Source organism: Nelusetta ayraudi, unplaced genomic scaffold, assembly GCF_046127955.1.
Source record: "Nelusetta ayraudi isolate G7.1 ecotype Tasmania unplaced genomic scaffold, CSIRO-AGI_Nayr_v1 ptg000021l, whole genome shotgun sequence".
Taxonomy (NCBI): domain Eukaryota; kingdom Metazoa; phylum Chordata; class Actinopteri; order Tetraodontiformes; family Monacanthidae; genus Nelusetta; species Nelusetta ayraudi.
Window position 1 is genome coordinate 5,424,418 of NW_027466071.1, and position 22,447 is coordinate 5,446,864.

General features: G+C 45.4%; 2 protein-coding genes and 1 long non-coding RNA gene across 10 annotated transcripts in view; 1 reads left to right on the forward strand and 2 right to left on the reverse strand.

The window, feature by feature from the left end:
* Window positions 1–22,447, reverse strand: part of LOC142889198 (uncharacterized) — a 265,120-nt gene that overhangs the window by 232,517 nt on the left and 10,156 nt on the right. The window lies entirely within an intron of this gene.
* Window positions 1–22,447, forward strand: part of LOC142889185 (NLR family CARD domain-containing protein 3-like) — a 256,712-nt gene that overhangs the window by 61,596 nt on the left and 172,669 nt on the right. The gene's annotated exons all lie outside the window — the stretch shown is intronic.
* Window positions 4,813–8,252, reverse strand: LOC142888930 (uncharacterized). The gene is made up of 3 exons (XM_076027438.1): window positions 8,192–8,252; window positions 5,950–6,057; window positions 4,813–5,694 (listed from the first exon to the last, which is right to left on the reverse strand). Exons 1-3 carry the CDS (start codon window positions 8,250–8,252, stop codon window positions 5,069–5,071), a joined length of 795 nt encoding a protein of 264 aa, XP_075883553.1. The 3' UTR covers window positions 4,813–5,068.

The following is a 22,447-nucleotide window of genomic DNA, read 5'->3' on the forward strand; positions in this document are numbered from 1 at the left end:
TATTACTCAACTTATTCATACAGTAACAAAGAAACTGCGCGCACACGCACATCTCATTTTTAATTTGCAGGTGAAGTGTTTGTTTTGTTCCCGGCGTCTGGCGTATAATAACACATCAATGATGAGGCATTACTGAGCCAACCATGAAGGTGAAGCCGGTAGTGCTGCTGTGATGATGTGTCCACCAGGTGAGTGGGTATAATGTTTGCTGTTCCAGGCAATATTAAGTGTAACTTTCATCAGTCTGTAACTGTTCAGGAGCAATAAGTCTTGGTTTGAATGTATAAGATTAATACTGAACAAACTTCAAATCAGAAACATAACAGTGAGCTGGAATTATACATTGCAATCTTTACACTTAAACTTTTTCCCTGCAGTCTGATTCACATGGTTTTGTTCCTGCTAAAACTAAATGAATCCATTGTTCTGCTAACTTTTATTTTAGGGAGCAGGAAGCAGGAGCTTGATGAAGCTCTTGTGGATTTCATAGTGAAAGATTCCCAGCCTTTCAGGCCAACTGGATCCCACATACACCCTTCCATCAAGGAAGGTCGACACAAGATGGAACAGCACCTACGAGATGCTTCAGCGCTTTTATGAGCAGAGGGACGCGGTGGTAGCTACTCTGACCACTCTGCCCACAGATTTGAAACTATTGACAGCAAACAACTTTGAGTGTGCATCTCAGTGTATCAAGATGCTGTCACCATTTCATGCTGCCACTGTCGAGCTTTCACTTGAAACGAGACTGTCTGGATCAAAAGTGATACTCCTGTTAAAAATGCTAAAGCACACATTGAGGTGATGGCAGAGACCACAAATGAAATGGCGAAACACCTTGGGATAAACCTCAGCAGAATTCTTAATGATAAACTCATTGGAATTGAGACCACAAGTATATTATTGTATTCGTTGCTTGATCCAAGATTTAAAACACTTGGATTTCGAAGCCCTCCAAACGCCAAGGCAGCTGTGCGCTGATTAAAATCGGAGTGTGCGACATTGTTGCGAAATGCACCGCATGAAGAGGAGCCATCTACTTCGAGAGCACAGCCAGAACAAGCTGCATCTTCCCAAGGTACAAAAATTATAGAATTTGGATCAATAGACTTTATTTGCATTTTTTCATGTACAGACTAAACTTTATCTAATGTTTTATTTTCAGCCATTGACCTGTGGAGGCTGTTGGATCGGAACGCTGAAGAAGCGAGGGCATCAAGGAATGCTACGGCTGATGCCATAGTGGAGGTCCAGCATTACATGTCAGCTCCTTCTCTGGAAAGAGGACAGGACCCACTGATGTACTGGACAACACACACAAAAAAAAAAAAAAAAAAAAAAGTACCCAAACCTATATAAGCTGGCAAAAGAGTACCTGGCAATACCAGCATCGTCTGTGCCCTGCGAGAGGGTGTTTTAGAAAGCTGGGGAAATGGTTTCTAAAAAAAAGAAACCACCTCAAACCATCTACAGTGGAGAAACTGTTTTTAAATAAAAACAAACGCCATAAGCCCATACCCATATCTGTACATTTAAAGCAAAGGAAAAGCAACACATGAAATGAAGTTTGCTTCAATTTATTTAGAAATAGACAGATTTTATTAATCCCCCAGAGGGGGAAATTTGTGTGTTCAGTTGCCAACATACATACAAGGTCATATAAAAACACAGAATCATAAAACACAGTAAAAGTTATCAACGATGGTAATAATAACAAAAGTGCACAAATACAGCAAATATCAAAGTGCACACTTGCTCAAGTCTTCAACCTTTTGCATGGCTGCAGTACAACCAATGCGCCAGCATATAACCCCCGTGTTCTTAACGAATGAGGCTTCGAGTAATGAACCAATTTTCACCACAGTAGTCCAAAAGGGTTCAACGCCTCATGCCGCGTCAGCTATGTGGTTGTCCTCAGTTGCCTGCAATGGCAGACAACGACACTCTGACACAAGACAAGGCACACGCAGACTATTTAAACACGCAAGGTAATGAGACACAGGTGGAGACAATAGGTAATTGGGTCAGACGCACAGGTGGCACTTGAGGAAGGGAACGTGATCTGAAATGAGAGGAAGGTTAGTCGGTTCTTCAAAATAAAACAGGAAATGACAAGACAAAAACCCCACAACAGGACAAACCTCAACACAGTATGACATGTTTCCTATGAATGTTTTCCAGGAGAAGAGCCCGTGGCTTGAGACAAACAGGGGACTTAAAAGCAGCAGCTTGTTGAAGAGCAGAGCTCTGGAGTTAAGTGTGACACATGGCTCTTACTTCTCCCGCCATAACATGTACATTGTGTCAGAATCTCAGAGCTGTTCCACTGAAATAAGAAAAGTTCAACTTTCTTTAATATTAAAAAAAAAAAAATGACTCACAGATTAATTGATTAGTTTCATATTAATTTAATTATTTTCATTCTGTAGGACAGCTATCAGTGTGATGGGAAAGATGCTCAAGAGAGGGTGTGATGCGAAGGTGCAGCGCTCTCTCTACTGTTAACATGGATTGAAAAGTTAACCCCGTTTGCTCCTTTTAATGACTTAATTCTCTCTTACATAAAACACACTTTAAATTTTAGTAAAATAGTGTTGTCTAATTGGCATATGGAACAAATTTAACTGCTGTTTTCTCTTCATGTTGTGCACATTTCTGTACAATCTGGCAGTAGGCCAGCCTTGCTACGATCATAATTTTGTTCCCCATGAATGTTTTTCAGGAGAGGAACCTGTGACTCAGGCTAAGAAAGCCACTTTAAAGTAGAAGCATGTAGAGAAGCGAAGCTCAGGAGTAAGAACATGGCATCTTCATTTCATGTCCTGCATTTCCACATGCAGCACCGATGAAACATACAAACTAGAGTCTCTGACCAAACACACCAGTGTGGCTATATACATATGGCAAGGCGCAGAAGGCCCAGGCGGGTACAATGTGCAATGACAATAAAGTTATTATTATATGATATTATTATTATTAGTATTGCTTTGGCTCGTTTCGAACATGGGCTGAGCAAGTACCAAAATAACCTGGTAGCTGGTACTAGGGGCTCGTGGAAAAGCGTCAAAGCCTCGCTGTGCCGTTCCGTACAGTGCAAGTGAAAATGTGCTATTTGTCTTGCTGGACGGGTCAAAGAGCACCAACACTGGTTCTGTTGTGAGATGTTCTGAGTTGAGTCAACTCCTCATAATAATAATAATAGTAGTTTCAGTGCTGTGACCAACTCTGAAGCCTGACTGAAAAGCCTCAAGTAGATTGTTGTCGTTTAAGAAGTCAACAAGCTGTCTGGAAACAACTTTTTCTAAGATCTTAGAGAGAAACTGAAGGCTCGAGATTGGTCTATAATTTGAAAGGGCACTCGAGTCCAAATTGGGTTTTTTAATCAGAGGCTTGATTACAGCCACATTGAAAGCATGAGGGACAAAACCTGTTGATAGAGAATGATTGATTATTCGAAGAATGACACAATTAAGCAATGGGGAAACCTCCTTGAGAAGCATGGTTGGAATTGGGTCCAACAGACTAGTGGTCGACTTAGCAGAGGAGACAAGAGAATCAAGTTCAGAGAGTCCAACTTGCTGAAAACTCCCAAAGTAAACACTGGGGTTGCCATGTTGAGAAAGATCTGCCATGTGACCAGTGGAAGACAAAGAAGACAAAGAAGATAAAGAATTCCCAATCTCAGTTCTAATATCTTCTACTTTTTGCTGGAAGAAATTCAAGAAATTGTTGCTTGACAGGCCAATACGCAAGGCTCAACACAATGACGGCTCCTCGTCAGCTTAGCAACTGTACTAAATAAAAATTTTGGGTTATTTTTGTTGGAATCAATAAGAGCAGAATAGTAGTAAGTTCTACTCTTACGCAGGGCCTTTTTATGGGACCTAAAGCATTCCTGCCAAGTCTTGAAGGATGAAGCTGTTTTTGATGAACGCCAAGTTCTCTCAAACCTTCGCAAATTTTGTTTTAATTTGCGAGTAGAGGAGGTAAACCAAGGGGCTGATCGATTCTGCCTTTTCATTCTTACTTTATAAGGGGCAAGATCATCCAATGTTGATTTCAGAATACCAGAAAAACGATCTGTCAAGGAGTCAAGATCAAGATCAGTCAAGTGGGTAGGGGGAGAGGCCGGAAGCATGTCTAGAGGTACAAGAGCATCTAGCAAATCAGGAAGCCTCTCTTTAAATTCAGCAACAACAGAGTCCAAAATGTTTCTACTCATTATAGACCTTGCTTGGGGAATGTAATCCGCCACAATAAAGCCGAGACACCAAGTCCAAAAGTGAGAACAAGATCCAAAGTATGACTATGCTTATGAGTGGGGACGTTCACAACTTGGAGGAGTCCAGGATTGATTTAAATTGAGAACTCAGACTGTCACACTCAATATCAACATGGATATCAAAATCTCCAATCACTATGATCTTATCTTTAGTCAATGCTAAAGTAGACAAAAACTCTGAAAATTCATCTAAGAAAGAAGAATATGGACCGGGGGGACGGTAGACAACAATGAATTCATAATAGACATAGTTAAACTCTCAAATGAACTATAAATAGATTGAGCCTTGAGAATGACTAACAAGTTGGACTTATAAATAGCTGCAACGCCACCTCCTCGACCACTATCACGAGCCTTATGAGTATTAATATCACTAGGAGGAGTGGCTTCATTAAGACTGAAATATTCATCTTGACGTAGCCATGTTTCTGTGAGGCCGAAAATATCAACATTATGTTCACGAATTAAATCATGAACTAAAATTGCTTTGGAATGTGGAGACCTAACGTTAAGAAGGCCACAGTTCACCATTTTATTTGTGGGAGACCCCGGAGCAACCTCCGACCAGGCCCCCTTATTTCTACAATCTATTCGAATTAGGTTACTATAATCGATTGGAGATTTGCACAGTATAAGAGGTTTGGAGGTGCGAGGGACTGACACAACTTCTATTGGAAAAGACTGGCAGGACTTCAAGGACTTACTAATGGCTGGAGACGGCAGTGAGAGAAGCCCAGAGTAGCGTGTAGGACTACAACTCTGTTGCCTGGTCTCCACCCTGGAGCATCAGTGAGTGGAAGCTAAAATTTTAACTATATTGCTAGATAAGAGAGCTGCACCTTCCCGGGTGGGATGAATGTCGTCCCTCCTAATAAGACCAGGCTTGCCCCAGAAAGGCTTCCAGTTATCTACGAAGCCCACCAAGTTATTGGGACACCACCCTGACAGCCAACGGTGAAAAGATGACATGCGGCTAAACATCTCATCGTTCCTAACATTTGGCAAGGGGCCAGAGAAAACTACTTCGTCCGACATGGTCCGAGCAAATGCGCACACCGAAGCTACGTTTAACTTAGTGACCTCAGACGATTTCAGGTGTGCATCATTGAAACAACAGTGAATTACAATCCGCCTAAATCTCTGTTTATTCTTAGCTATTAACTTTAAATGCCCTTCAATATCGCCCGCCCTGGCCCCGGGGATGCACTTCGCTGTGGCCGATGGCTGTCCTACATTAACATGCCTCACTATAGATGAGCCGATCACCAGAGTGTCAATCTCAGTCGGCGTGCTGCTGAGTGGGGCAAACTCATTTGAGACATGGACGGAGGGGGCCTGGTGGTGAGAATGGCGGTGGTGCCCGGCAGACTTGTTGAAGCTATATACTGCAATCTCTCGCTCTGTCTCTCTCTCTACAATTTTTGTATTTCTTTCTCACCCCAACTGGTCATAGGCAGATGATGGCCCTCTGGAGTCTGGACCTGCTCTAGGTTTCTTCCCACAGGAGAGTTTTTCCTGGCCACTGTCGCACTTGCTTGCTCTGGTGGCCCAGTTAGTTCCATTTTCTTTGATTGTACAAATGGCTTTGAGACGTCTTTGGATGTGATTTAGCGCTGTATAAATCAAAGTTGATTGATTGATTGATTGATATAATCCCCAAGGGGTACGAAAGGCGGTCAGGTGCCTGGAACTCTCATCGACAAAGCCTTGGTGGTAAGCGCTGCCTTGGTCGAGTATTGAGAACCAGGAGTAGCCCCCCAGGTTGTCCAGCAGATCTTGAATGCGTGGGAGTGGATGACGGTTTGGGACAGTTTTGCGGTTTAACTCTCTAAAGTCAACGCATAGACGCAAACTCTTATCTTTTTTGAGTGAGGTGGACTTTCTTATCCAGCCATGGTCAAGCCGTTTCTGCACATACTCTTTTACCTCTCTGTACAGAGGTTTATGGTTCTCTGTGGCAGATAGATGTCATGTTTAGTTAAATTATGAATATTCATTTTGGCAATTTTGGATGAGCCTGTGGGGACCTCTACTAAAGTGGGAAAGGGGTCTAAACTCTCAGGGCAGTTGTTCTCTGGGCTAGGCTCAAATCACATTGTTCCACCCAGGGGCCATGCTCTGACTCTGCACTTCACCTCACAGATTTGGCCAGCGTGGATTGTAAGTCCCTTCTTTCCAACTTGCACAGTGCACGGGGGCGGGGTTTCGTCAGGGGCCACAATCTGGAGGACAGAAATTAGAGTTCCCACTGTGCTTTCACTGACACTCATGGCTTCCTTCAGTATGGCAGTAATATCCACCTGTTCTTTGTTCTCTTTGATCATCTCTGCAACTCTGGCTGATTAGTATCGGTACTTGAATGTCGGCATGTCCATGGCTCTCACTGCGTATCTGTAAATCAACATAAGCCCATCCATCAAAGGGAACCACAGTGGCATTTGCTGCAGATATTTCAAGCAAGTCTGAGAATACAGATGCGAGTGGCTCCATTTTGACGTTGGGGCAATGCTTCCTCTACCCACGCCCTACCCACCATGGTCACCTGAGCCTCTGAGTCAAGCAGCATTTGGAGTGGGACCCAATTGATTGCACATGAAATCATGCATCGCTTGCCAATTAGTTACACTATACGTTTTCTGAGTGTTTGTTGGGACTATTCGGTTTACAGGGTTTACTGTTTCGACTGAGTTAACCTGTACTGGCGGCTTGTTACTGACAAGGGTCACAGGGAGCCTCACTCCTGTGACCTCCTCTCGTTTTCTGATGCCTTTCTTCGCAAACAGCTGATTGCTCTATGTCTTTCTTGGCAGTTCCTAATGTTCTTTTGCATACAGCCCTGACATCTAAGATAAGATAAGATGTCTTTATTGTCACTGAACATGCCAATTAAATTTTCATTGCAGCTCCCGTGTGCAAAAAGTAAGAAAAGAAAATAGAATTAAGAAAGAAAATAAAATAAATCTGCCCCTGTTCTCAGTTGATGTCTGGGATTGATTTGAGGGTCGGGAGGAGGGGGAACCCACATTGGTCACAGGCTCTGGGGGTTTGACAATGCGGGCAAAGTGTTGGGCCATTGAGGTCACTTGTGCGGTCATTTCAAGGATAGCAGCACGGTTAGCCTGTAATTCCAAGTCAACGTTGGTCTGTTTAGTCTGGTCAGTCTGAGCTGCATTTACAGACACTGGTCGAGGCAATTTCTGAACCCTTAGTCCAACCAAATCAACCACAAGTCGGACCAATAGGACGTCGGACCAATGGGACGTCCCATTAGTTCAAACTGTCATCGCTACTTTCTGACAAACACGCATCCCAATAGTCTGACGTTCCATTACTCCGACTGTCGGACTAATGGGACGTCGGACCAATGCCATTTTCTGGCGCTATGTACCAGAAAGGAGTGGTGGAGTGCCAAGGAAGGATTGGCCACAGAGTTGAGTTGAGTTGTTTCATGGGGACTAGAAGCTGTTCATCTTGTTCATTTTGAACTCCAGTCCTATTGGGAGAAGCTATTAGTTTTGTTAATGTTGAACTGCAGTCTTATTGTTCTGAATTATTGATCTCTTATTTTGTACGATTGTGTTCCCTAGATCAGGGCTAACCCGCTGCTTAACCCATTTAGACCAGGCAGATTGTAAAAAAAAAATCTAGAACCTAAACTAAAACAATGTGGTGCATGTTAATGTTTATTCTTTAATAAATTGCTAAATTAACAATTGGTGTGCCTGTTTTTGTTCATAGAACATGCAAGTGTAACTGCGGTGAGGATTGTCCTCTCATGGGGTTTTTGTCTCGTCATTTCATGTTTTATTTTTAAGACCCAACCACCTTCTTCTCATTTTGGATCATGTCCTCTTGTGCCACCTGTGTGTCTGACCTAATTACCCATTGATTCCACCTGTGCATCGTTACCTTGTGTGTTTAAATAGTCTGCGTCGCCCTTGTCTTGCGCCAGAGTGTCGTTGCCTGCCATGTCTTGCGCCAGAACACTGCCACTGCCATTTAAGAGGTCACACTAAGACAGTTGTGACAGGTTTTTGTTTTGTTTGGGATAATATCTTGTTATTAGTCATAGTTATTTATCCAAATGTACATTCCTGTTTCTGTGCTCCCTCTTTGAGTGAGTTTCTGTTGTTGACTTATCTTTTTTCTGTTTGTACATAGCGCCATTGTTTTTCTCCGTGTGAGAGATTTTGATTTTGTTAAGTCTTCTTAGTAGTGATGGTGAGGTAAAGCCTCATGAGGCATTGAACCGCTTGAGCCAACTGGTTCAAGAACGCGTTCATTTCTCAAAGCTTCATGTGCACATGACGCCACCTACTGGCCAAGTGTATAATCACAGGCAAACTGTCTGAACCACATAATGTGTGATCCATTGATTTTTGTTGTGTCCGTTATGTCTGCTGGGAATGACTGAATTGCAAAAAATGAATGACCAAATCATTTGTGTGTGTGTGTGTGTGTGTGTGTGTGTGTGTGTGTGTGTGTGTGTGTGTGTGTGTGTGTGTGTGTGTGTGTGTGTGTGTGTTTTCCAAAAATGGTACTCTGATATGGCAGGCTGTGCTTTTTTTTTTTTTTTTTTTTTTCCTGAGACTGGCATGGGTGTAATCAGGCAGATGACCGTGAACGTGCTTGTGGAACTTGGACATTGATGTACATGTAAGCTGCTGAGTGTCCTTCACTACCATGCAGACAAGTGCTGTGTCTCAATTCAGGTTCTGCACCCTTGAGACCGAGTGTCCTCCGTCTGAAGGAAGTGTTCGAGTTCCCAGCCTAGCAGGACGGACCAAACCCCACCTCCCCGGTAACCACTCGGGACGGTCTAGCCTTCAGCGTATTTCCTTGTTTCGTCACTGCCGTTCCCTCCGGCTGGCCAACCCCGGAAGTGACGTTTTTATAGTATCAAGCTAACCATTGGTTCGCCAGCTAACCGTGCCGTTGGATGATCAAATAACTAAAATCCTACGTTAAAAACTGGATACTTTATGTGAAGCTTCAATATTTAGATTTGTCGTGTCTTAACCAGTACATGCTGCTAATTTCAGCTGACTTCCCAGGATCCCAGGATGCTTTGCAGCAGCATGCAAAGCATCATGGGATACCCAAGTGTGTGAAGGATAGTAGCGGTGTATCTTTGGAATCGGCTAAAACTAGTGCGTATTTCCGAGGGCGCATTTTCAGCGTCCTAAGCACCCTTGGGAATTGGGACAAGCCTTTGCGCAGTGCTATGACGCAACTTCCTTCCAAAATGCGCACTTCAAGGGCGCAGAACCTGAATTGAGAAACAGCACTAGTGACGTCCAAACGAGGCTTCATGAAGCTTTGAACCCTTTTGGCCTACTGTTTTGGAAATTGGTTCATTACTCGAAGCCTCATTCATTAAGAATGCGGGGGTCATCTGCTGGCGCATTGGCTGTACTGCAGCCATGCAAAAGGTTGACCTGAGCAAGTGTGCACTTTGATATTTGCTGTATTTGTGCACTTTTATTATTATTATTATTATTATTATTATTATTATTATTATTATTATTACCATCGTTGATAACTTTTACTCTGTGTTTTATGATTCTGTGTTTTTGTATGACCTTGTATGTATGTTGGCAACTGAACACACAAATTTCCCCCTCTGGGGGATGAATAAAGTATCTATTTCTAAGTAAAAGTGAAGCGAACTTCATTTCATGTGTTGCTTTTCCTTCTTGCTCTGTCCTACCAATATATCAAGGTTCACTTTGACATATTCATCTTGAAGGAAATTTGTTCCTCAGGCCAACATTAAATAATTAAACCGTTGCCAAAATCGTGTGCGTGTGTCAGTTTCTCCACTGTAGATGGTTTGAGGCGGTTTCTTTTTTAGAAGCAATTTCCCCAGCCTTTGAAAACACCCTCTTGCACAGATGATGCTGGTGTTGCCAGGTACTCTTTTGCCAGCTTATACAAGTTTGGGTACACGGTTTTTTGTGTCGTCCAGTACATCAGTGGGTCCTGTGATCTTTCCAGAGGAGCTGACATGTAACGCTGGACCTCCACTATGGCATCAGCCGTAGCATTCCTTGATGCCCTCGCTTCTTCAGCGTCCCGATCCAACAGCCTCCACAGATCAATGGCTGAAAATAAAACATTAGATAAAGTTTAGTCTGTACATGGGAAAAATGCAAATAAAGTCTATTGATCCAAATTCTATAATTTTTGTACCTTGGGAAGATGCAGATTGTTCTGGCTGTGCTCTCGAAGTAGATGGCTCCTCTTCATGCGGTGCATTCCGCAACAATGCCGCACACTCCGATTTTAACCGGCGCACAGCTGCCTCAGCGTTTGGAGGGCTTTGAAATCCAAGTGCTTTAAATCTTGGATCAAGCAACGGCGACAATGATAAAATACTCGTGGTCTCAATTCCAATGACTTTATCATTAAGAATTCTCCTGAGGTTTATCCCAAGGTGTTTCGCCATTTCATTCGTGGTCTTTGCCATCACCTCAGTCAATGCGTCCTTTAGCATTTTTACAAGGGGTATCACTTTTGATCCAGACTCTCTCTTTTCATTTGAAAGCTCGACAGTGGCAGCATGAAATGGTGACAGCATCTTGATACACTGCGATGCACACTCAGTCGTTTGCTGTCAATAGTTGCAAATCTGTGGGCAGAGTGGTCAGATTAGCTGCCACTGCGTCCCTCTGCTCATAAAAGCACTGAAGCATCTCGTAAGTGCTGTTCCATCTTGTGTCGACCTCAATTAGTTTTGAGACAGGTCGGCCCCTTTGCACCTGGATGTGCTGCAGCTTCTCCTTTGCTGTGGTGCTTGATTTAAAGTAGGTGAGCATCCGCCTCATTCTTGATCTGATGCTATCAAGCCCAGAAGTAGCATCCATGGACTTCTTCACAATTAAATTAAGTGCGTGTGCCAGGCAGACGGCATGCCGCACCTGCAGAATATTTGCCGCAGCAATCATGTTTGCGGCGGCATCAGTCACCAAGCATTTGACCTTCTCTTCTAGAGCCCATTCCTTTAAAAGCTCTCGAGCAGTTGCAGCAATGTTCTCTGCTGTGTGACTGATGGGGGAGGGGGGAGGCTGAAAACTCCCAAAAGAGTGGTGGAGAGTTCATCAGCACGAATAGCATGACAAGTGACGGCAAGATGCGCATCCATGTTGATGGAAGTCCACATATCTGCGGCCAGGCTGACACTGTCAACTTCCTGCAGGGCTGCCTTAGCCTTCTCCTTTTCTTCCATATACCTCCTCTCCACTATGGCTTTAACTGCCTGCCTTGATGGAAGGGTGTATGTGGGATCCAGTTGGCCTGAAAGGCTGGGAATCTTTCACTATGAAATCCACAAGAGCTTCATCAAGCTCCTGCTTCCTGCTCCCTAAAATAAAAGTTAGCAGAACAATAGATTCATTTAGTTTTAGCAGGAACAAAACCATGTGAATCAGACTGCAGGGAAAAAGTTTAAGTGTAAAGATTGCAATGTATAATTCCAGCTCACTGTTATGTTTCTGATTTGAAGTTTGTTCAGTATTAATTTTATACATCCAAACCAAGACTTATTGCTCCTGAACAGTTACAGACGGATGAAAGTTACACTTAATATTGCCTGGAACAGCAAACATTATACCCACTCATCTGGTGGACACGTCATCACAGCAGCACTACCGGCTTCACCTTCATGTTTGGCTCGGTAATGCCTCATCATTGACGACGTGTTATGACCATTATTATACGCCAGACGCCGGGAACAAAGCAAACACTTCACCTGCAAATTAAAAATGAGGTGTGTGCGAGTGTGCGCATTTTATTCTTTGTTACTGTATGAATAAGTTGAGTAATACGCTTGTAACAAATTACCTTGTTCGGCAGCACGATTTCAAAATGCTCCCAGACTGGAGATCTCTTCCATTGCAGAGCAAACCGAAAGCAATCCGAACGCTAATCAAATCAATCCAAAAGATCGACCAGATAGGCAACGCATTGCGCCGTTTAATCCATTTTAAACTCAACTGAGACCCGCCAGTCTTTCAAAGCCCCGCCCATTGAACCAAACCAGTCAGCTGATTCAGTCTGAATGAAGCAGCGAAGTGGTTCAAACGTCATCAGTCACGTGATTTGAAGCAAGCTCCGGAGCAGTGATTCAGAAAACACGCCTAGCGAGTTTTGGGGCGTGGTTCGATGCCCCGTGTCAGAGCGAACATCACTAGATATACCCACCAGAGATCTTTATTTTGGGCACAGCAAGGCTGTTTTTGTCTTTGACTACTTGTTGACTTGTAGGAGCCTTCCACTGCGCCAACCTGAACTGAACAAGGCTGAGTGTTGCCTTGCCTGTGACCTGGTGACTCATTTGTTATGCTAATGTTGCTTAGCCAGTTCCCATGCTGAACAAACAAATGCCTCATCTTTGTGATATTATATGGTTTCTATGTGTTGACCTTTTGTTGCTTAATTTTACTTTGAAACCCTTAGATACATACAAATTTGATTTGCATGTAAATATGATTTATAAGAACTGTGGTCCTGTCCTCCAGGCCAGGTCCCTGAAAAGATGGTGAGCTAAAGAAGCAGGATTTGAGCATTCCTACAGCAGAAACGCCCCCCCCCCCCCACCACCACCTGCCAGGCCGGTAGGGGGCTCCTTGGAGCGCAATTAAAATCTCTCACCCCACTTGCTCAGCCGTGGCCCCTTTCCTTCCACACCCATACATACTGACATACATTTACACTCTTTTATATACACACACCTTCTTCGACTGAACTTTCATTTCCTTCCCATATTTCACCCTGACTGTTGCATTTGACCCCAAACCCAGACGTGGGTTTTTGTCATGAACTGTGTGTGGGCGGAAGGGTTGGGTGGCTGCATTAATGCTGGGCTATGGTACAGTTGGTAATTTGTCTGATGGTTTTTGTTGTAGTTTTTGGTTCTGTGTTATTTGTTTAAATGGCCATTTTGTTTCCCTTTTGTTTTGTTAAACTTACTTTTGCTCACTGTATATAATTTCACCTTGTTTATCGCCACTATTCATAAATAAATATATCAAAATGCAACCTTGTCTCTTGTCTCCACTCCCTCCTTGAGCAAACTCTGCTCTGAGTATTACGTCCGCCTCACATTGGCCTTGTTTTGATTATATGCAAGTGCTACATCAAGATCAACCAAAATTAGGGCTAGAAGGTTAGGTTTAGGGCCAAATTAGTGTTAGGGTTAGGGACAGGTTAGGTTTAGGGCTACCTACCGTCATGGTTAGGGCCATGTTCAGTTTAGGGCTACATCCCTAAATGGTTAGGATTTGGGGAAGGGTCCCAGTCCCTCCGCGAGGGGGGGACCGGGAAGTGCACAAGTCATCGCTGCTTCTTGACGCCGCTCTCCGAAGTTCAGAGGGTGTGGTCCACTCCTCTGGCTGGTGAGGAGGTGATGGCGCAGTTGGTTTTGTAACCAGGCAGAACTTCTGCTGTCAGTAGTTAAAGTCATTTTTAAAAAATGCAGAAAAAATATACCGGTTAGGTACAGGGGTAATAACCACGGTCGGGGATTCCCCGGTCCTCTAAAATGTCCATATCTCCACGACGGAATATGCTATCGACCTGAAATTTGGCAAACGTGTATGAAGCGAGTACCTACCTGTGACGTGACTTACGTGATGATGACACTTCCGGTTCCAGAGTTATCCCGGAAATAGCCATATCACGGGAACCATAGGTCGTAGAGACTCGGGGACGGTACCAGTGTGTTCAGCATGGCCGAATTATGTTAGACGGATCAAGGTTCAAAGGTTGTAGAACTTTTTTCGCCTCTCCGGTCGGAAAAATGGCAATGACGCAATACTTGTTTTCGACGTGGAAAAATTTCTTCGTTGACAAACGTCATGTTTGTGACAAACTGTTTAAAAACACTTCGGTAAGAAAGTTCAACCGGAAATGAATGGTGGCAGAGTCAAAAGTAAGTTTGAAACAACTTTTTTAATCAAAGTAGTTTTCGATTCACTGCAATTAAAAGCCTCAAAAACAAATGCTCAACTGTGTGGAAAGTGTTGCCGATGCCACTTTTCGAAACTAGATAACTTCTTCATCAGGCATATATTCGGTAAAGTAGAAGGCAAACAGTTTTGGAGCAAGAGAGCTTACCAGATAGGTGCTATTCGTGTGGCGGTGTGGCCAGAATGAGTGGAAAATTTTAACGGGACGGTTAGTAAACATGCGTTGCATGCTGGGAATTAGAATTGTGAGGCTTAATGCCTTATATGGAAACCTCAGCCAGGCCAGCGGGGTGTTGTTGCCCCCTGCTGGACCTGCCCTGCATGGCTGAGGTTTCTGGTAAAAACAATGTAAGAGCCCCCTCTCGTGGATCAAGATATATATACTAAACATCACAGTAAAGTCACAGCAAACAAAGATTTAAATGTTAATGTTAATGTTAAATTGAAACAAAATGGTAAACGTACAAAGAATTGTTGTTGTGGCTCCTGGGAAATAATAATAATTATTATTTAAATTAAGATAAATTAATGTTAAGTTTAGGAAAGTACAAAAGGAAGGTTAAGATTAGGATCCAAATAGGGAAATAAATAAAAATTAAGGTAATGGTTCTGTTTAGGGTTAGGGGCATGAGTCGATCAGTAGCAGTTATGGAATTTTTCCACCCATACTGAAAATACCTCAGAACCATGCGGGAGACAGGTGCTCGAGTCAGGGGAACAGGGTAAGGGACAGGGGTGGATGAGTAGCAATTGTGGAATTCTTCATCCATGCTGAAAATACCTCAGAACCATGTGGGAGAAAAGTGCCTGACTCAGGGGAGTGAAGGCAGGAGTGAGTGAGGGATGGATGAGTGGTGATGGGAGAAGTTCACCTCCAGGGACTACTTTGCTCAGGCGCATGTGGGAAAAGGGGGCCTGACAGCGGGGAACGACTTAGGGAGTGGGGGGCTGGATGAGTTGTGACTGGAGAAGTTCACCTCCAGGGGGTTACTTAGCTCAGACGCATGCGGGAGACAGGTGCACGACTCGGGAACAGGATAAGGGGCAGGAGTCGATCAGTAGCAGTTATGGAATTTTTCCATCTATGCTGAAAATACCTCAGAACCATGCGGGAGACAAGTGTCTGAATCAGGGGAACAGGATAAGGGGCAGGAGTCGATCAGTAGCAATTGTGGAATTTTTCATCCATGCTGAAAGTACCTTAGAACCAGAGACAGGTGCTCGAGTCAGGGGAACAGGGTAAGGGACAGGGGTGGATGAGTAGCAATTATGGAATTTTCACCTCCAGAGGGTACTTAGCTCAGAGACATGTGGGAAAAGACTGCTCAACTGGGGGGACGACTTAAGGTGTGAGGGTGGATGAGTCGTTATTGTGGAATTCGACTCTCAGTGTTTGTTTTGTGATTGTACTCAATGATGAACCGTTTGTGGTCGTCGTCCTCCTCCTCCAGCTCCTGCTTGTCCGTATCCTGCTGGCCTTCCCCCTTGGGGCTGGTCCTCCTCCTCCTCGTCCTTGCTCTCCGGTTCGACTGATTTTAGAGATAAAATAAATGGGTTAGCCATGCAAGAACAGGCAATGGATATAGCGGTATCATTGCACAATCTTAAACACTTACTTCGAACTCTGGAGGAGTCCACCAGGGACCGGAGGATCTCCAGGCGGTTCCTCCGGCCCTCTTTGGGCGTGAGCCCCTTCCCCACGACATAAAATTTCTCTGCCGTCCTGGGGTCGTGGCACTGTTCACCTTTTCCCGAGCCTTGTTGTCCAGGGCCCTGTAAGCCTGTGGGAGAGTAGGTGAACAGTTACAAGCATGTCAAAAAAAAAAAGCCTGTATGTCACAGGACATGCACGCTCAACGTTACTCACCCAAGTGGAGATGGCGGTGCGGATGTCACAAAGTGTGGGGGCCCCCGGCAGACCGCAGCTCTGCCAGGCCCGCGTGAAATAGACCCCCAGTTTTTCCATGGGTTTCCCGGAGCGCGTAAAAAAAAATTGCTGCGTCAGTTTCTTGTGCCCCGGGAGGTAAGGCCGCAACGTTGAATACTGGACGATTCGGTCCATGGTGGTGTGCGGTATTGCCACCGTTGCAGGCCCGAACGACTGCAGAGTCTTGTGGTGCTCGACCTGGGAAGGCAAGAAGCAGAGTTATGGATGCGGAGCACCACAAAGAGACCTCGGTCATTCAAGTGAGTTTAAGCTTGAGCTTAAACTCCGCATCCACAACCTATGTCATGGTCATTCCGACGAACACCGTTTTTCGGAGGCCACCATCAGGCCCACCAACAGGCCCACAACCCTGGTCTTGGCAGCCATGTCTTTTGGGTTCTTGGCGAGGTCCGTCAGGGCCTGGTCCAGGGCCTTGTCCGCCTTAGACATGAAGGCCAGGATGTCATTGGCTGTGACAAGGTTGGCTGTGGAGAAGAAGACACTGTGATATCAGTTCAACTGAAGCCATCGTTTGAACCTATTTGCATTGAAACACACACACACACACCTGTTTTGTGGCTCTTATAGGCCAACCGCTGCAGGAGGACCTCTGGCGCAAGCCCCTTTCGCCAAGCTGCCAGCTTCCCCAGCACACAAACAATGGACTTCTCTGTCAACCTGACTTTCGGTAAGTTTGCCACCAGCAGGTACTTAAGAAAGGCCTGAATGTCCAGTATGGCGTGAATTTGGCTGGTCGGTTTCAGGTATCTACGCAGGTCAAAGAGGTACCTGACAAGAATATAAGCCCCGTACGCATCGATTTTAATGGGGTGAAACGGCAGAGTTACCTACTGATTCAACGCAACCATGTCACCTACAAAGCGCAACGAGCAGTTGACGTCCGAATTCCCTCCTGCCATATGCAGGAGGAACTTGCGGACGTAGGCCTTCCTCTGCCTAATGTTCCTCTTTGACCGGTCTGTCTGGTCTGGCCCTATGAGGTGCGCCTCAAACGCCTCCATCAGGCTGTCTAAACAGAAATGGTACGCCCTCAAAATGAGAGCTGGATGGACACAAAGGTCACCTCAAATGTCAGTGATGCTCACCTAAGTTGGGCACGGGCATTTGACTGGCGGCGGAGGACCTGCGGCCTTTGGTCGGGACAGCAGGGCTCCTGGACAGTGAGGATGAGGATGAAGAGGGGGTGGCAGAGGAGGACGAGGAGGAGGAACTCCGCATGGCTGGGGCAGACCTGCTGGAGGGCTGGGAGGACCTGCGCTTGCCCGAGGCAGGCCTCCCGGACGGGGACGGAGAGAAGGAGCTGCCCCTGGCCGGGGCAGGCCTCTTGGAGGGGGGCTGGGAGGATTTGAGCTTGTCCATGACAGGCCTCCTGGACGGGGCAGCAGGAGCAACTTGGACGAGGAGGAGGAGGGCCTCACCGAGGCCGGGGCGGAGAGCCTCTCCGTGGCCGGGGCAGCCTTCTTAGCTGTGGCGGTGGTGGAGGACTTCTCCGCGGCGGCTGCAGGCCTCGAGGACTTGGTGGTGGCAGCAGACCTCCTGGAGGGGGGGGGGGTGAGGGCCTCCCAGTGGCCGGGGCAGCAGCGGAGGCCTTCTCCGCGGGGGCTGCGGTGGCCGGGAGCCCTCCTGGAGGGGTAGGGGGACCACAGGAGTAAACGGGCAGTCTTCATGTACTTCTCCGCAGGGGTGGTGGGGGTGGGGGCCTGCTTCTGTGGGGCAGGAAGCCTCCTGGTCGGGGAGGGGGACCTCCGCGTTGCGGCGGCAGGCCTCCTGAGCGGGGGCACTTCTTGCGTGCAAGAGGCATCCTGGTCGGGGAGGGGGCGGCAGGCCTCCTGGTCGGGGAGCGGGGGCGCTTCTTGCGGGCAAGAGGCACCCTGGTCGGGGAGGGGGACCTCCGTGTTGGGGCAGAGGAGGTGGAGGAGATGGAGATTGACCTCCACGTGTCCTTGGCCTTGGGTCGAGGGTGACTGCGTCGGGCCTCTCGACGACTCAGCTGCCTGGCCGTCGACGCCAAAGCTTCAACCACTGCCCCCATGCTTTTCAGCTCCATCCTGTAGTCAGGCAAGCCGCCATGTCCTGCCACGTCCGTGGCAGAGGGGGAGCTGACTTCAGCATGGCGTGCAGCGTAGCTGAGGTCGGCGCAGGCAGGGGGCTACTGGGGGGAGACTGCTGGGGAGCCGGCGGGTGAGACTGCTGTGCCCCCCTGTCGCGGAACAGCTTCTTCAAGCTCTTTTTTATTGTCATATTTTTGGCCTTGGCCATGAGCTTGGTAATGCCCTCTCCCTGCAATTACAAAACAATTTAGTGAAAAAAGTGGGGGGGGGGGGAAGAAAAAAAAACCCAACAAGTTTATACATAATACATTATTAATGTATTATTAATTAATAAAAAGGATTATTATTAATACTTTTTTTTTTCTTACTGGTAGCTCCCCGTGGCACGCGGTCAGGTGCTTGTCCAGGCGGACATATTTCTTCCTCGAAGAACAGTTCGCCATGGGACACCTGAGTCGCCCCGAAAACCGCAGGCTCTTTTTACTAATGCACAGCTTCCTCTCCGCAGCGTCCTCCAGGCCGTGGACGTCCCGGAGGTGGCGGGAGAGGGAGATGTACCGGCCATGGCACAGAGGGCAGTTCTTCTTGGTCTAGATGCAGGGAAAGATCGGGATGAGTGAGACAGTTTACCCCGGTCAGTGGGATTTCCGGAATTGCTGCTTTTAATCCATAATATTGATCATTTTCCTCAAGAGGCGCTTGTGACTATCTTGGGCCTTGGCCCTGACAGTGCACGTGACTTACCTTCATCGTTCCAGCTCTGCAAGTGACAATGGGGGTCACCTGCAAAGTACTTATAGGAAGGGAGGCGGGCCCACAGTCGCTCATCAGCCAATACCAGAGGGTCGTACTTCCAAAAGTACTACACCCAATTCCGTCAAAGCGATCAATAGCCTGGCTTCATTCAAATCGACAGCGACTGATTGGACGGCAGGTCAGGTGACCCGGTCCGCCCCCAAAATATGCACACTAGGTCAAGTCACAATTCCTGAACGGCTACCGCTCACAATGTCGCTCTTGTGGAACTGTGATCACGTGGTAAGACTGACCTGAAAAAACAAAAGTTGATTTTTGAGGGCGAAAATTATTTCATGGTCTCTTGCTGCCATCTTCAGGGCAAAGCACGCAGGTACAACTGAGCCAATTAGAAAAGTGCCATTTTATTGAAAATAAAGAGACTTTTCACACTTTGGAGAGTTGATTCTTTTATTTCACATTTAGAGGAACGCGTGTATACCATTTTCAGCCTTTTTAAACATTATGCAGAGGGTTTTCCAAAGTTCCCCAAAGGCGACGTCGCCAAGGTGGGTCGGCGACGCTCTCAGCGACTGTGCTGATGCTAACGGATCATGATTAGGGTTAGGATAAGGGGAAAAGGGCCTTCCCCTTCTGGAAAAGGCCCGAGCACTCTCCATGCCCCTGCCGGCCCTCCCGTAACCCTGATCCCGCTGCAGGCGGGGTCCTTGACGGAGCCTGCTGTTGCGGACCTCCGTCCACTCCATGTAAGTATTTTTTTTTTATATAAAGAATGAAATGCAGAAAGATGGAAATAGTGGTTAGGGTTAGGTGTAGAAATAGAAAGTGGTTAGGGTTAGGAATAGGAAAGGAAAGTGGGTTAGGATAAGAATTGAGGTTCCGCTAACCCCGATGGGCGAAACCGGAAGAGGCAGTAGCCATCCTTCGGTGTGGTTCCCGACCTCTGGTTCTAGGGGGATATGGATCGTGGTCCTCCCGGTCAATCCTCACCTGGCGTCTGGGTTGTTGACACCACTCACGCTGACACTCCATGTAATGAGGAGCAACAAGGTTCCAGGGATGAAAAAAATCCTTTGCAGAGTCGAGTGAGTTTCAAAAAAACTTATTTGTAGAAAATATTTTTCCGGTAGAAATAAAACACAAAGTTGGAAAAAGGCAAAATTTAAAAATTATCAACAATTTAAGACAAATAAAACACTCAATTATATACAAAATAAGAAAATTGTGCATATGCCCATCGCAACGTTTCGACAAAAGATAAATCTTCTTCAGGCGGGGCAGAAAAGAAATTTGCAGTCGTCATGAGGCAGAGTGTTGAAGAGTGAAGTGACAACAAGTTAAAGGGTCTTAAGGACCGCCCTGAAATGTCACATGGCTTCTTTGTTTACATTGTCTTTTAAGGTAACAAGCTCTGCAATAACAGTATAATTGTGCCCTTTGCAGGAAAAGGAGGAACAAAACAAGGAGATGATGAACACAAAAACGGTAAGAGTCAGAGAACCAAGGAAAACAATATACAGCATGTAGACTTGTTTACATAGATCGTTTTTTTAAAATGAAATAATTGGCAATGGTGGCAATTAATTGTCCGTCTCCATCAAGTTTAATGTAAAAGAGAGGAAATTATGAAATAGGGATTTAAATGGCAGACGTGGTTGAAATAGAGAGAAAGAAATTAAAAGAAAAACAATGAAAAGAAAAACAAATCAATAAACAAATAAAACAAAAGAAAATAAACAATAAAAAAAAAGAAAATTGCAAAGAGTGTCTAAGGTTAGGTTTAGGTGTGAAAGACTGAGGTTAGGTTTAGAGAGAGGCTCAGGTCAGGGTTGAAAATTAAAATTAAATTCAAAATCTGGGGTCAGGTTTAGACTTGGGTTTGAAATGGTTGGGTTTAGAGAAAAGGTTCAGGTCAAGATTCCGATTAAAAATTATAATAGAAACCTGGGGTTAGGTCTATAGACGTAGGTCTATAATGGTTAGGTTTAAAAAAAAAAATTGAGGTTAGGTTTAGGCGTAGAAGTAAAAATGTTATGTTTAGAGAAAGGTTAGGCTTAGGGAAATACATGTCCAATTCAATATCTATGGTTAGGTTTAGACGTCGGTGCAAAATTGTGTTTAGGCGTGGTTGTAGAAAGGTTAAAATTTAAAGGTCAAGTTAGAGGTCGTAATGATGATAAGAATAAGAGAAAAGAAAACAAGAAAATTAAAAATTAAAGCAAAAGAAAACAAAAGGAATAAAATTAAAATAAATAAAAATGAAACAAAAAGAAGTTAGTTGTATGGTGGTTTGTGAACACAATTATGTAATTATAAGGATGAGCAAAGTTGTTTATTAAGACCATAAGGATGTCTGCTGCCAAGAAGGTAAATCCACTTTCTCTCGTGTTTTCCTCTCTTTGTCCGTCCAGTTGAGGTTGCACTGGAGGCCAGCAACCTTGATTGACATCCAGTCATGGCGTTGGACATGTCGCATGAGTGGAGTATGCATATCCAAGCCGTGTCTGGCATTATAACGATGTTGCCAGAGCATCTCAAGAGAAGTTGGGAAACAGGATTGCGGACAAGAGTTAGGTATTGAAAAGAAGAATCACATTTGTGTTGTGCTGTTGTTTTAAGAGCTAATTCTAATACTGGCAATCTGGCTCTGACTAAAATGACGTTGAGGTTTTTGTTCTTCTTATGTGCAGAAATAATCTTGGAATCAGAAAGGCAACCAGAATTTGGGATCAAACGGTTATAATTAAATTTAATAACGTTAATGTTAACACTTGTGGAATATGTGGAAATAAAGGAATTATTTTCTTGTCACTGATTTTCTGGATTCTGAAGGTTGCAAAACATTGTCGCAGAAAACATCTAGAATATCCCCTAGAACTGAAACGGGGGGTGTCTATTCTGGACCCAAATGCACCACACAGACAAGGTTTGAAGGTTAAAAAAAAAAAAAAAGGCACTGCTTTATTTTTGAGGGAAGGCGACTCGTCAGTCGAACAGTGGGGGGAAAAGGGGGCCGAAAGAAAAAACTGTTCCAAACAGGGCAAAAAGGGGCCAAAAGGCAAAAATGTTATCCTCTTCTTGGGAAAAACAGATCAAAACATAAAACTCACTCAAACGTCGAAGTCCAGGGGAAAGGCTGGAGGCGAGAACCAGAACAGGCAAGGTCAGTAGCAGGTGAGTCAGTCCGGGGTTACGTGCTGGAGCGTCGTGCATGGCAAAGGAATGATCTGGCTGGGAGGAGAGGGAGCAGGGCGGCTAAATAGTCTGGCAAGGAGAGCAGGTGAAGAGAGTTAGTGCTGATTGGCCTGGGTGTAGAGAAGTGGTGATGCCTTCAGGGAAGAAAACGAAAATTAAGCATGAACATGACGGCAAACCATGACAAGAACGGAGGCAACGAAGCGCGCGTCTGGGGCCGGGAGACGTGGCGGGTCTGTCGGGTGCG